Source organism: Mobula hypostoma, chromosome 2 (assembly GCF_963921235.1).
Source record: "Mobula hypostoma chromosome 2, sMobHyp1.1, whole genome shotgun sequence".
In the NCBI taxonomy this organism is placed as follows: domain Eukaryota; kingdom Metazoa; phylum Chordata; class Chondrichthyes; order Myliobatiformes; family Myliobatidae; genus Mobula; species Mobula hypostoma.
Window position 1 is genome coordinate 170,813,385 of NC_086098.1, and position 15,947 is coordinate 170,829,331.

The 15,947-nt window shown below is 44.4% G+C and overlaps 1 protein-coding gene across 1 annotated transcript in view; it reads right to left on the reverse strand.

Annotated features, from left to right (window-relative positions):
• Nucleotides 1-9,003: 9,003 nt before the first annotated feature.
• Nucleotides 9,004-15,947, reverse strand: part of rem1 (RAS (RAD and GEM)-like GTP-binding 1) — a 52,696-nt gene continuing 45,752 nt past the window's right edge. The window contains exon 5 of the mRNA XM_063041063.1: nt 9,004-14,715. Coding sequence (XP_062897133.1) covers nt 14,438-14,715 — 278 coding nt within the window. The 3' untranslated portion in view covers nt 9,004-14,437. The remainder of the gene's footprint in view (nt 14,716-15,947) is intronic.

Sequence of the window (15,947 nt, forward strand, 5' to 3'; positions counted from 1 at the left end):
GTGAGAGAGGAGAGAGAGAGTGAGCTGATTTTGCATGTGTGAGAGTTTGTATTTGTGTTTGAGTTTGCATTTGTATGTCTGTGAATTTGTATGTGAGCTTGAATATGAGTGTGTTTATGACTGTATGTGAGAATATGTGCATGTGTCACAGAGTCATGGACAGCATACGGTTCAGAAACAGGCCCTTCAGCCCAACCTGTTCATGCTGACCAAGATTCCCACCTAAGCTTGTCCCATTTGGCCACGTTTAACCCAATTCTCTCTAAACCAGGTTCCCAACCTGGGCTCCACAGACCACTCAGTTAATGGTAGGACTCCATGGCATAAAATAGGTCTAAACCTTTCTTATCCGTGTACCTATCAGGTACCTTGGATATGTTGTTAATGCACCTGCCTCCGTAATTTCCTCTGGTAGCTTATTCATTACCATATATCACAAGGGGCAGCACAGTAGCATGGTGGTTAGCACAACTCTTTACAGTACAGGTGATACAGGTTCAATTCTCATTGCTACCTATAATCAGTTTGTATGTTCTCTCTGTGATCATGTGGGTTTCCTCCAGGTGCTCTGGTTTCCACCCACCGTCCAAAGATGTACAGGTCAGCAGGTGAATTGGTCATTGTAAATTGTCCTGTGAGTGGGACAGGGTTAAGTCAGGAGATTGCTGGGTTGCGTGGCTCAAAGTGCTGGAAGGCCTGTTCCACACCGTATCTCAATGAATAAATTAATGAGTAAATAAACTACTCTCTCAGTGAAAAAAATTGCCCCTCAGGTTCCTATTAAATCTCCCCCCCTCACCTTAACCTATGCCCATAGCTCATGATTCCATAACCCTGCATGCATTCACACTATCTATCCCCTTCTTGAAGCACAAGGGAATGAAAGGTTATGTCTTTATCCTGGACGACCCATAGAACACAGGAAGACCACCTCTGATCCACAGAGCAAAGGTCCTGGAGGCACCCCCTGTCATCAGAAACACAAGGAAGAGGGTGGTGGCTTTAGGAGGTAAGGGGAGTTGCCAACAGTTCCAGTGTGAGAACATTGGCTTGACATAGGAATGGACAATCCGTATATGTGTGTGGACTGTGTGTGAGTTTCCTTGTGTCAGATTTTGCACGTGTACTTTATTTATTTATTGAGATACAGGGCAGAATAAGCCCTCCCAGCCCAATGAGCCACACCACCCAGCAAGCCACCTATTTAACCAAAGCCTAATCACGGGACAATTTACCAATGACCAATTAACCTACTAACTGCGAGGTCTTTGGACTGTGGGAGGAACCTAGAGCACCTGGAGGAAACTCACACACAAACGGGGAGGACATACAGACTGTTACAGAGGACGTCAGAATTGTACTCTGAACTCTGATGCCCTGAGCTGTAATGGTGTCACACTGACCCCTGTGCTACCATGGTAACCAGACGCGTTCAATCAATGACAAACACAATATATTTGATTAATAGGACTGGATGTTACATATATTGAATAACTGCTAACAATAAGGGATACAAACACTTCCCTCTGCCAAAATCATGCAACTGACAAGTTCCTCATTAGTATAATTTAACCTGGAATAGGGAGACGTGGGCTTCATCCAGATTAAATTCGGGGCAATTTTTGCTATCTGGCACAACGGTGAATGATGTGGTGTCTGCTGCCATAGCTAGAAACACTCCTCAGCGTTTTCCCTTCAGGAGATTCTGTGGATATGCAGTATAATTAGAGGTGAACAGGACTGGATCAAATAATACTCCGGTACCTCCTCCTGATGGTAGCAATGAGAACAAGGCATGTCGTGGGTGATTGTGGTCCTTAATGATGGATGCTGCCTTTTTGAGGCATTGCTCCTTGACCATGTGCTGGATACTATGGAGTCTAGTGCCCACGATGGAACTGACTGAGTTTACAACTCTCTGCAGCTTCTTTCAATCCTGTGTAGCAGCCCTCCCCCACCCCACCAGACAGTGAAACAACCTGTTAGAATGCTCTCCATGGTACATCTGGAAAAATTTACAAGTGCTTTTGGTGACATACCAAATCGCCTCAAACTCCCGATGACATTTATCCGCTGTTGTGCCTTCTTTGTCACTGCATCGATATGTTGGGTCCAGGTTAGATCCTCAGAGACATTGACACCCAGGAACTTGAAATTGCTCACTCTCTCCACTTCTGATCCCTTGATGAGTTAATTTGTAGATGATATAGTCTATATTCTCCATTAAGCTGCGTGCTTCATGACTAGTCCTGATGAAAGGTCTCGACCTGAAACATCGAGTATTTATTCCTCTCCAAAGATGCTGCCTGGCCTGCTGAGTTCTTCCAGCGTTTTGTGTGTGTGTGTGTGTGTGTGTGTGTGTGTGTGTGTGTGTGTGTGTGTGTTTGTGTGTGTGTTTGTGTGTGTGTGTTACAAACTGGGTGGGCGTGTGGTCGGTGTGCACTTTTTGGGCCGAAGGGCCTGTATCCTTGTTCTATCGCTCCAGGACTCGAAGGGTCACTAGTGTATTTGCTTAAAGCTGATGCTAAGATAAACCGGGTAGCTGCCAAGAATATTCAAATTACTGATTCAATCAGCAGAACAAACAAGCAGATGAGATAGAAATAACGACACTTTACTGACCCAGATCACACAGCAATAAGCAGTAGCAAAGAGAGTTTCTAAAAATACTTCCGCTGATGTTTTGAGTAAGTTTTATTTGCTTGTTTTTGGTACGAAATTAGTTTAGTGCTGACAAATGCATTTTATTTCAAATCTTGTGAGAAAGCATTAAAGTTTAAATTTATATTGTACTTTTCAGCAAACTTAGCAAGTTTACTATATACTGAGCTTGTGCTTCAATTCAGTCTAACAAGGCTCTTTGGAAATAAAGCAAGAGGTAGTCCAGTGGACGTGGTTGCAGACATGTGCACAGCGAGCTCCCACAAAGAACAGTGTGATAACAACTCATCACTTGAGTCAGGATGGTGATGCTCATCGGGGCAGACAACTGTGGTGGGGTGAGGTAGAAGGCTGGTGTCTTGCCTAAGTGATTTCTTAGTTTAGATTAGATTAACACCAACAAAACACTGCAGGAACTCAGCAGGTCAGGCAGCATCTATGGAGAGGAATAAAGAGTTGGTGCTTCAGGATGAGACCTTTCCTCAGGACTGGAGAGGAAAGGAACAGAAGATAGAATAAGAAGGCTGGGAGGGGGTGGAGGAAGACGAGTAAGAGATTTGTGAAGTTTTGATTAGATTAGCTTTATTTGTTGCATGTACATCAAAACATACAGTGAAATGTGTCATTTGTGACCCTCTGCTACTGTACCACAGTTTCATGCAGCGATGTTAGCTGAGGTAATCTACTTTAATCTATCCATGGCCTCCTCTACTGTAAAGATGAAGCCACACTTGGGTTGGAGGAACAACACCTTATATACCGCTTCCTAGAGATGCTGCCTGGCCTGCTGCGTTCACCAGCAACTTTTATGTGTCCAACTGTTATGTTGTTGGTTTAATGTAGTAAATGTATTTTGATCCCTGAATTATGTTAGTTACAAGAGCAGTACGTACACTCCGTGGCCATTTTATTAGGTACACTTGTACACCTTGTTAATGGAAAAAACTAAGCATTAATCTAACGAGCATAAAGAGGTGCAGTCGACATTTTGGGCCGAGACCCTTCGTCAGGACTAACTGAAGGAAGAGCTAGTAAGAGATTTGAAAGTGGGAGGGGGAGGGGGAGATCCTCTTCCTCTTCCTATAGATGCTGCCTAGCCTGCTGCGTTCACCAGCAACTTTGATGTGTGTTGCTTGAATTTCCAGCATCTACAGAATTCCTCGTGTTTGCGTTTTTAATCTACTTTAATACAAGATTTCGTAGATTTTGTAGATTTCACTTGAAACTTTGATAGATGCACTGAAGAGAGACTCCTAACTGGTTGCATCATGTCTGGGTGTGAAAACACCAATGCCTAAAAATGGAAATTCAGCAGAAAGTGGTGGACACAGCCCAGACCACCACAGGCAAAGCCCTCTCCATCATGGAGAACATTTATATGAGGCAGCACACACCAAATGCTGGAGGAACTCAGCAGGCCAGGCAGCATCTATGGAAAAAAGTTCAGATGATGTTTCATGCCGAGACCCTTCGGTGGTACTGTTTGTCATTTCTATGAACCGCTGTTACATGAAAGCGGCTTCCGCCATCAAGGACCCCCGCCATCCAGGCCATGTTCTCACTACCATTGAGAAGGAGGTACAGGAGCCTTAGGTCCCACACCACTAGGTTCATGAACAGTTATTACCCTACAACCATCGGGTAGGAGGTACAGGAGTCTCAGGACTCACATGACCAGGTCCAGGGACAGTTAGTACCCTACAACCATCAGGCTCCTGAACCAGTGTGAATAACTTCACTCACCTCAACACTGAACTGTTTTCACAACCATATTGTCTAACAGGGCTCTTTGGAAACAAAGCAGGGAGTAGTCCAGTAGACGGGGCTGTAAATATGTGCACAACCAGCTCCCATGAAAAGCAGCGTGATAGCAAATAGAGGGTATTTGAGTGACGACGATGATGCCTTCTCTACTCAAGTCGTATTGTGTTCGCTTGCAGATTTCTGGGACATTCATGGACTCAGGGTCTTGGATGATATTATTTTGTGTGACTGTACTTTACTGATATATGGGCTGTAAGTGCCTAGTGCTGTGTGTGACTGTTGGTATTGTGTTTTGCACCTTAGCCCCAGAGGAGCACTGTTTCATTTGGCTGTAGTCACGGGTATGGTTGAGTGACGATTAAACTTGAACTATGAATGATGAACCTACAGCTGCACTGTCAAGGATTCCGCAACTCCTGTTCTCAGTATTATTTGTCCTTTTATTTGCATATTGGTCAGTTTCTATGCACAGTTTTTCATCAATTCTATTGTATTTATTTTCCTGGAAATGCCTGCAGAAAGATGAATCTCCAGATAGTACATGGTGACATTTCCATACTTTGATGATAAATTGGCTTTGACTTTTGACTTTTTTCTATTGAGCGAGACAACTCTCCTCCCAGACAGCCCAGCTGAGATCACAGGCATGATGTTCTGCAGCTCAACGTTAGCATCGAGGATCAACCATCATATACATTTACATGTATTAGGGATTTGCTGTGGTGTGTTGGTCAGGGCATGACACGCAGCAGTAAGCAGCATTCAACAATTATAAAGAATAACTATAAAATATAATGCTGGAGGTTAATGTACAGATATGGAATAAAATGTGCATAAATACATAAATACCAGCATGTATTTACAATGTAAACAGCCATTTTCTCCCATTATGTGCTTAAGGTGCAGTGCAGTGATGGGGATAATAGATAAAGAGGGGTGGGGAAGGGGCTAACTAGAATAGTTGTTTAGATTAACTGCCTATAAGACAACTTTTTTAAAATGTTGTGCAGTTTTTGTTTTAATTGTGTTAAGGTATACAAACCATAACTGATTTGCAAGTCCACCCTGAATTGAATTGAATTTCTTACAACCTTCATGAGTAAAAAGCTTTATGCAATGTCTCCATCTAAATGTGCAATGTGCAATTTATAGTAATTTGTAATAAATAGTATGTACAGCAGAATAGTCAATATAACATAGAAATGCAGTTGTGTCAGCATGAGTTAATCAGTCTGATGGCCTGGTGGAAGAAGCTGTCCCGGAGCCTGTTGGTCCTGGCTTTTATGCTGTGGTACTGTTTCCCGGATGGTAGCAGCTGGAACAGTTTGTGGTTGGGGTGGCTGGGGTCCCCAATGATCCTTCAGGCCCTTTTTACACAACTGTCATTGTAAATGTCTTGAATAGTGGGAAGTTCGCATCTACAGATGTGCTGGGCTGTCCACACCACTCTCTGCAGAGTCTTGTGATTGAGAGAAGTACAGTTCCCATACCAGGCAGTGATGCAGCCAGTCAGGATGCTCTCAATTGTGCCCCTATAGGAAATCCTTAGGATTTGGGGACTCATGCTGAACTTCTTCAGTCATCTGAGGTGAAAGAGGTGCTGTTGTGCTTTTTTTTACCAGACAGCCGGTTTGTGCAGACCATGTGAGGTCCTCGGTGATGTGTACACTGGGGAACTTAAAGCTGTTCACCTTCTCAACCCCAGATCCATTGATGTCAATAGGGATCAGCCTGTCTCCATTCCTCCTGCAGTCCACAACCTGACGAAGGGTCTTGGCCTGAAACGTCGACCGCACCTCTTCCTAGACATGCTGCCTGGCCTGCTGCGTTCACCAGCAACTTTTATGTATGTTGCAGTCCACAACCAGTTGCTTTGTTTCTGTGTGGAAATGACAGCGATGCCTCCCTTCCTGGTAGTCCTTCTATGCATGATTTAATGTATTGAATCAAGGGAAGACCCCTGTCCTCTCCCCGAGGAATAGGCACCTTGTCTAGCTGCAGCCGAGGCGAGGAGGATCCTAGCCTGGGTGAACTCATGCAAAGCTGTGGAGCCAGACACAGCTGGTCTGGTGCTGAGGGGCTGTGCAGCCCAGATAACATAGGTCTTAACGAACACCTTTAATATCTCTTTGGAACAGTCCACTGTCCCTGCAGGCTTCAAGGAAGCCACCGTCATTCTAGTGCCCAAGAGAGTGACGGTAAATGATTACTGCCCAGTGGTACTGACTTCAACAATCATGAAGTGCTTTGAGTTGCTGGTAATGGATCATGTAAAATCCCACCTTCCAGCTATATTGGTCCCTTTCCAATTCACCTACTGCTCCAACCGGCCCTTTGATGATACCACAGCCCCAGCTCTCCACTCTATCCTGTCTCGACTCAAAAATGATGCCTCGTAGGCCAGGAAGTTGTTCATCAACTTCAGCTCGGCGTTTACCATGATTATCCCTCAGATGCTGGTGAGTAAACTGTCCTTGTAAGGGCTCAACACCCCTCTCAGTAACTGGATCTTGGACGTCTTGATGGAAAGACCCCAGTCAGTCTGAGTTGGCAGCAACTTCATCATGTTCCATCAGGCTGAACAACAGTGGCCCCCACCCCCAGGGCTCTGTGCTCAGTCCGCTGCTGAATCACATCTGCACTGCGAGATCCAGCTCAAACCGGATCAGGTTTGCCGATGTTACTACGGTGGCTGGCCTGGTCAGCAACAATGATGGGTCGGCGTACAGAGAGGTTTGTCAAATGGTGTGAGACCAACAACCCGAGTTTCAACATGGACAAAACAAAAGAGATGATTGTGGACTTTAGGAAGACACAGGTCTATCACTCTTCCATTGCGTATCAATGGCTCTGCTGTGGAGAGAGTGAAGAGCACAAAGTTCCTTGGTGTGTACATAATAGATGATCTAACCTGGACCCACAATACCTTCTCACTAGTCAAGAAGACATAGCAAAGTGTATACTTTCTGAGGAGACTGAAGCATGCAAGACTCTCCACCGTCTTTCTAACAACTTTCTACAGGAGCACCATCACAATTGTCCTGTCTGGTTGTATCATTGCGTGGCATGGAAACTGCAAGGCATTGGACCGTAAGTCCCTACAGAGAACAGGAAAAACCACTGGGAAGATCACCAGGGTCTCCCTACCCCCTATTTGTGACATTTATCTGTAGCGTTGTAGACGAAGGACCCGAAGCATTGTTGAAGTTCCCTACCACCCATCCCACAATCTCTCTGACACTCTACCGTCAGGGAGGAGGTACAGGAACATCAGGACTACGACCCATCGTACAATCTCTCTGACACTCTACCATCAGGAAGGAGATACAGGAGCATCAGGACTAGGACTGCCAGACTGGGTAACAGCTTCTTCCCCCAGGCTGTGAGACTAATGAATACCCTGCCACCACCGAGGTCTCGTCACTGGGACAGTGAGCTGTTTACTTTTTACTTGTGCTGCACACTACATGCCCCTTGAATTATATTTTATTGTTATTTATGGTTATATTTTGGTTGATGAGCTGTGTGTGATATATGTTTCGTGGATGCACCATGGGCTGGAGGAACGTTGACAATAGATCTGAACTTGAACTTAATAGCCCTATCGTACTTTCCAGAGGAGCTTTTGGACCAGGCAGTTTGCAGAGTGGGTAGTGACTGCAACAGATTTTCCAGCCAGCTTGTTTGTCCTGGACACAGACAAGTCCTACAGGGTTGGTAGCCTGTAGCCAATGACCTTTTATGATGACCTGACAGTTCGCTGTAGATTTTGTTCACTTGGTGACCATTTTATTAGTGGCCACTGAATGCATGCTTGTGATCTTCTGCTGCTGTAGCCCATCCACTTCAAGGTCTGGAATGCATTTGGAGATGCGCTTCTGCACACCACGTGTGGTTATTTGACTTAGTGTCACCTTCCTGTCAGCTTGAACCACTCTGGCCATTCTCCTCCGACCCCTCTCGTTAACAAGGTGTTTTCACCCACAGAACTGCTGCTCAGTGCATGCTTTTAACTTTTCATGCCATTCTCTGTAAACTCTAGAGATGGCTGTACATGAAAATCACAGGAGATGAGCAGTTTCTGAGATACTCTAACCACCCCATCTGGCACCAACAATCATTCCAAAATCAAAGTCATTTAGATCACATTTCTTCCCCATTCCGATGTTTGGTCTGAACAACAACTGAACCTCTTGACCATGTCTGCATGTTTTTATGCATTGAGTTGATGCCACGTGATTGGCTGATTAGATATTTGCATGAATGAGGTGTACAGGTGTGCCTAATTAAGTGACTATTGTGAAAGGATGCTGCAGCAAACCTGACAGTAATGGCTGATATTAAAAGACATCCATCAATACAGTTTGCCCTCAATACGACTATGTGTGTCTTGGACTGAAGTAAGTTGTCCACTCGACCCGAAAGACCCACAATTCCTCTCCCCACCAGATGCCATTGGATTCACTGAGTTCCTTAAGCAGTTCAATTTTACCTCCAGATTCTGGCATCTGCAGGCTCTTGCGTCTCCAGTAACAAAATGACTGGCACGATTCAAAGTAAGTTGTATTTGGCTTAGAAAACAAGGTCTGTTTTTATTGCAAAAGTTAAGTCTACAATACATGAAAGCTATATTACAGAAACAGGTTCAAAATTTGACTGCAAAAATTACTATAGAAAGCGAATACATTACTGTACACATTACTCAGTTAGTCCATAGTGAATGGCATAGAACCAGTTATGATCAATGTAAACTTATCATTTATTATCAGAATACATGCAGCATTCTCATGAATCAATGAAAAGAAAAACCCTTCAACACCTGGAGATTTGGATACAAAAATATTCAGAAGGTAGGTTTCGAATAGGAGTATCAACTCTCCACTTTTGGCTTTGAGTATCTAGGAAGTGCAGACTGATCTTAGCTAACCTATCACAGATGGGAACAAGGTAGTCCATTCCACTGAGAATCATCATCCAATCACAACTTCAAGGTTCTTGCTGATTCTCCAATCAGGCGAGGTATATCACAATGATGGACACATTGGAAGACCAATAGCAGGATCACAGGGGTAGGTCTTCTTAGAAATAGAAGCACAAGGCACTCTGCAGATGCTGGAAATCAGAGTAACACACACAAAATGCTGGAGGAACTCAGCAGGTCAGGCAGCATCAATGGAGGGGAATAAATAGTCAAAGTTTTGAGATGAGACCTTTCATCAGGACTGGAAAGGAAGCAGAAAGAAGCGAGAATGAGAAGGTTGGGGGGAGAAGAAGGAGTTAGCAGGTGGCAGGTGATAGGTGAGACCAGGTGAGGCAGAAGGTAGATGGGTGGGGGAGGCTGAGGGAGGAAGTGAAAAGCTGTGGGGGGGGGGAAGGTTGATTGGTGAGACCAGGTGACGGGGAAGGTGGGTGGGGTGTGGGAGTGAGGGATGATGTGGGAAGCTGGAAGGTGATAGGTAGAAGGGCTGAAAAAGAAGGAATCTGATAGGAGCAGAATTGGACCATGAGAGAAAGGAGAAAGGGAAGGAGGGGAACCAGAGGGAGGTGATGGGCAGGTGAGAAGGGAATGGCTAAGAGGGGAGTCAGATTGGGGAATGGATTCTTGGAACATAGTCAGCCAGAGGTGGCCAAACCTAGAGGTGAATGGGAATCATCTTATGGAATGGGATCACAGAGATTGTCATAGCCATTTAATAAGTATTTAAATAGCTAACCCAAGGGACTCTGCGGATGCTGGATATCCAGAGTAACCCACACAAAATGCTGGAGAACTTCAACAGATCAGGCAGCATCCTTGGAAAGAAATAAAGAGTCAACGTTTCGGGCTGAGGCTCTTCATCAGGATCAATGGGTGATGGGAAAATAGAGAGATTTAGCATTGTTCTGCCACCTTGAGGAGGCGGGTTGGAATCTTAGTAAGATGTGTAAATGTCAGGTTACATTCTGAGAACTGTCTTAACACCTTTCCGATGAACCGTTCTCTGAAAATCACTATTCTAAAGAACCACATACGCTGTCCTGGATCACAGCTCAGTATAACATCCAACTACCAGCTCGATTAGCACTGAATCATGAGAAGTGGCCACTAGTTGAAAATGCAATATTAAAACAAAATCATAAAATCATATTTACTGAGAATAGTTGGACTCCTTGAACTTTAGTCACCTGGATCACAGCCCCAAAATTCCAAGGCAGTCTTTAAATGACCACATCTACTTCTCCATCTATGTTTCTCCCTGTCTGACCTTGTGCCAAAATTGGTTTTAGAATGCTCCTGTAAAGTATCTTGGGAAATTTTGCTTTGATACTGAAGCTATATAAATGCTTATGTTGTACTAGCAAGGCTAGCTTCCGAACGTGCAAGATTCAAGATCAAACTGGGGTTGCTGAGAAGAAGGAATTGTTGGACGGCAGGCAACTTGAGGCCAATGTCCGTGAAAGTGGATGGTCAGTGTAGCTGGATTTGGCACCTTCTTGGTGAAGGGCTTCCTCCTATATTGCCATTCTCTTATCCCAGTGATTCATTGTCCATGTGCCCATGTAGTCAACGTCGATCTTCTAAAGTTGGAGGATCCTCAGCATTGACCCATTGAGATTAGACCCTCCAAAAAAAACTATAAGTCACGTAATTCTGGAAATCTTAAGCAACATACAAAAACATAGAAGCAAATCAGCAGGTCAAGTAACATCTATGGAGAGGGATGAACAGACATCACTTTGAGCTGAGACCTTTCATCAGGACCAGAAAGGAAGGGGACAGAAACCAGAATAAGACGGTAATGGGAGGGGAAGGAGTACAAGTGAAATTGAAATGGGCTGCCACTGAGAGATCCTGCCTTTTGCGGTGGACAGGGTGAAGGTGCTCGACAAAGTTACCCTCCAATCTGTTGGGTCTCACCGATGTGGAAGAGGCCGTACCAGGAGCATGGGTATAATAGATGACCCTGACAGACTCTCCTGCCATGTCCCCGTAACCTTCGACACCCTAACCAAGAGCCTATCAACCTCCTCCTTAAATATACCCAATGACTTGGCCTGTTCAAGCTTGCTCACTTTCTATTCTTCAAAATGTCAGAGAATGTGAAAAAGAGAATATCTGCTCCATCTAGGCCTTTCAATATTCGATAGGTTTCAATGAGATCCCCCTTCATTTTTCTAAACTCCAGCGAGTACAGGCCCAGAGCCATCAAATCCTCCTTGCACATTAACCCTTCATTCCCGGAATCATTCTTGTGAACCCCCTTTTGACTATCTTCAATGTCAGTGCATCCTTTCTTAGACAGCAGGTCTCTAAAACTGCTCACAATACTCCAAGTATGGTCTAGCCCAGGGGTGGCCAACCGGCGGCGCATTAAATGATTAGAAGTCGCGCATTGCACCCTGGTGATAGTAATAAAAAGTTAAGCCTACTCATGCAAAAAAATATTAACCAAAAACCGATTTGTAGAAAAAAAAATCTATAACAAGTACTCAAACTAGGAAAGAAGGACTTTTGTTCTGCAGTGCGTCACAGGATTTTGCCAGTCAGTTTACAACTGACACTCGTGCACTACGGAGTTGTGCTTTTTTGTCCTTTGTGAACATCTGCAGTTTTGTACTTTTTTGAAAATTAAGCCTTGTTTTTACATTCAATTACTCATCACAGTGCAAAAGAAAAGCAAAAAGTGATAGCGTGAATTCAGTGAACAGTGGGAAAATGAGTTCTTATTCATAGTGGGTCCGTCAGGAAAACCATTGTGCATTGTTTGTGAAAACACTTCCTCACATAATAGAAGACATGATCTTAAGAGACACTATAAAACACAACATCAGACTGAAATAGAAGGAAAACTGAAGCTAGTGCTTGGGTCTGAGTTATGGAAAGAATATGTGATTAAAAAAAAGGAAGAAATCAAAAGAAGACAAAATATATTTGTTAAAAGAAGTTGTGAAAGTCTCATTGGAAAGGGCACAGAGGAGATTTACCAGGATGCTGCCTGGTTTAGAGAGTATGGATTATGATCAGAGATTAAGGGAGCTAGGGCTTTACTCTTTGGAGAGAAGGAGGATGAGAGGACAAGATATTAAGAGCAATAGATGGAGTGGATAGCCAGCGCCTCTTCCCCAGGGCACCACTGCTCAATACAAGAGGACATGGCTTTAAGGTAAGGGGTGGTAAGTTCAAGGGGGATATTAGAGGAAGGTTTTTTACTCAGAGAGCAGTTGGTGCGTGGAATGCACTGCCTGAGTCAGTGGTGGAGGTAGATACACTAGTGAAGTTTAAGAGACGACTAGACAGGTATGTGGAGGAATTTAAGTTGGTGGATTATATGGGAGGCAGGGTTTGAGGGTCGGCACAACATTGTGGGCCAAAGGGCCTGTATTATGCTGTACTATTCTATGTTCTATGTAAGTAATGTTTATCTTGTTTTTATATTAAATCAATATATCATGTAAAATGCTAAATATGCCTATATTAACATATTTTTACAAGAATTGAATGGGGGTACAAGAGTTGTATGGTGCATCTGAATTTGTGCGTAAAAAATTGACGCATGGAATGTAAAAGGTTAGCCACCCCTGGTCTAACCAATGCCTTATGAAGCTCCAGCACCACATCCTTGCTTTTATATTCTGGTTGTGTATCTTTTCTTGAAGACCTGGGATATTTCCACACTTCACCTATCAGACAGACATGGTCGGCATGAATGAGTTGGGCCACACAGCTTGCCTCCAGCAGTGGGCTCATCATCCTGGTCATAGTCCCACATGTGGACAGCCAACATATTTGAGACTTCTTTATTGGATGTCAATTTCAACATGATCTTTCACTAGTTTAAACTAAATCAAAATTCTAAAAATAAGCTCCTCACACATTCCTCAAACTAGACATCGTAATGAGACTAAATTATGGACAGAGTAACATCTCCAATCCCATCTCTCCTTGAAAAGTTCAAAGATCTGACCTCCTGTCAACACTGTAGTGAACGTGTACCAACTTTGGTTTTCTAATTGACTGTCAGTGCAGGGACCTTGGCCTCATCAAGTGGAAGGTGGACACTGGGCCTCAGTCACCTGCAGGACTCAGACATGTACTGTGATATGGCCCAGTCCGTCATGGGTGAAGCTCTTCCCATTGAGCACATCTACACAAAGCATTGTTGCAGGAAAGCAGCATCCATCATCAGTGACTCCCCACCACCCAGGTCATGCTCTCTTCTCGCTGCGGCCATCAGGAGGGTGGTACAGGAGCCTGGGGGCTCACAGCACCAGGTTCAGGAACAGTTACCAACAGGCTCTTGAACTAAAGGGGATAATTTCACTCAGCTTCACTTGCCCCATCATTGAGATGTTCCTACAGCCTATGGACTCACTTTCAAGGACTCTTCATCTCATATTCTTGATATTTATTGCTTATTTATTATTATTTCTTTCTTTTTGTATTTGCATGGTTTGTTGTCTTCTGCACACTGGTTGAATGCCCTAGCTGGTGCGGTCTTTCATTGATTCTGTAACGGTTACTACTCTGTTATGGATTTATTGTGTACACCTGCAAGAAAACAAATCTCAGGGTTGTATATGGTGACATGTATGTACTTTGATAATAAATAGACTTAGAATTCTGACGTAAGGGGATTAAGCAGGATGCGGCTGGGTTACTCTGCTAAAGAAAGAAGAAAGTATCTTCAACAAAGGAGAACGGAAGGAAGAAAAGCCTTGCTTGCTCAGGAGCCAACCAGCATTGTTTTCACCACAAGTTAAAATACAGTATGTTTATTGGCTCATGAATTGCATGTGAGACTTTGGTCAATTCTTCCCCTTTTGAATATTGAGGGGCTTCATGAAGATGCTTTAGAAATCCATCTTGTTGACTCTAATCCTCACCAAGTTTTCTCCATGATCGCCGGGCCACAACCACCAACAAAACCTATCAGGAAAGGCACAGAAGAGAGTAGATCTTGGTCCTGAATCAACTTGCAGGTTGTGGCGCCTGTTCCCCACCGGTGACTGGTTTGCTTGCACTTCTGTGTATTTATAACACTGACAGGTCATGGCAGGACTTGGACCTGACCTTCAAGGCCATCTTTTTGTTGTTCTTGGCCACAAACCTGTCCAGAAACCGGCGGGCTTTCTTCGTCACACTTTCCCTCCTCTTGTGATTGGCCATCCTCCTCTCGTTTGCCTCCTTGCTGTCCTTGCGCAGGCGGATCTGCCGCACGATGCCTTCGAACAGCTCAGCCACGTTGTGGTGCAGGGTGGCGGAGGTCTCGATGAACTTGCAGTCAAAGACCACGGCACACGCACGGCCCTCTGCAGCAAAGAACAGAGGAGGAGAGAGAGAATTGAATCAGAATCAGTATCACCTGAATATGTCGTGAAATTTGTTGTTTTGTGGCTGCGGTACTTTGCAGTACATAATGATAAAAAACTAGAAATTACAATGAGGAATATACATATATAAAATTAAATTAAGTAGTGCAAAAAAAAAAGAAAATAGTGAGGTAGAGTTCATGGGTTCCCTGTCCATTCAGAAATCTGACGGCAGAGGAGAAGAAGCTGTTCCTAAAATTCTGCAAGTTTGTCTTCAGTATCCTGTACCTCCTCCTTAATGGTAGCATTGGGAAGAGGGCTTGTTCTGGGTGATAGGGGTTCTTAATGATGGGTGCCGCTTTTTGGAGGCATTGCATTTTGAAGATGTCCTCAACGCTGGGGAGGTTAGTGCCTGTGATGGAGCCGGCTGAGTTCACAACTTGCTGCAGCTTTTTCTGATCCTGTGCAGTGGCCCCCCGGTACCAGACAGTGATGCAGCCAGTTAGAATGCTATCTGCGGTACCCCTGCCTGGCTTGCTGAACACTTCCAGAATACAGACCATAGAACAGTACAGCACAGGAACAAGCCCTACAGCCCACAACGTCCGTGTAGAACATGACGTCAAATTAAATTAAAGCTCTTCTGCCTGCACAGGATCCATATCCCTCCATTCTCTGCATCTTCACGTCTATCTAACAGACACTATCAAATCTGGTTCCACCACTACCCCAGCGATGTATCTGTCTTTGGTGACATATCAAGGCTCCTTAAACTCCTAGTGAAATATACCTGTTGCCATGCCTTTGTAGCTGCATCAAGTAATTTATGTGGTGACTCTCATGATCTGGTGTTGAGAGGGTAAACAGCTTTCAGTTCCTTGGCATCCACATCACCGAGGACCTCACGTGGTCCGTACACACCAGCTGTGTGGTGTAAAAGGCACAACAGTATCTCTTTCACCTCAGATGGTTGAAGAAGTTTGATATGGGTCCCCAAATCCTAAAAACTTTCTACAGGGGCACAATTGAGAGCATCCTGACTGGCTGCATCACTGCCTGGTATGGAAACTGTACCTCCCTTAATCGCAGGACTCTGCAGAGAGTGGTGCGGACAGCCCAGTGCATCTGTAGTTGTGAACTTCCCATGATTCAGGACATTTACAAAGACAGGTGTGAAAAAAGGATCACTGGGGATCCGAGTTACCCCAACCACAAACTGTTCCAGTTGCTAC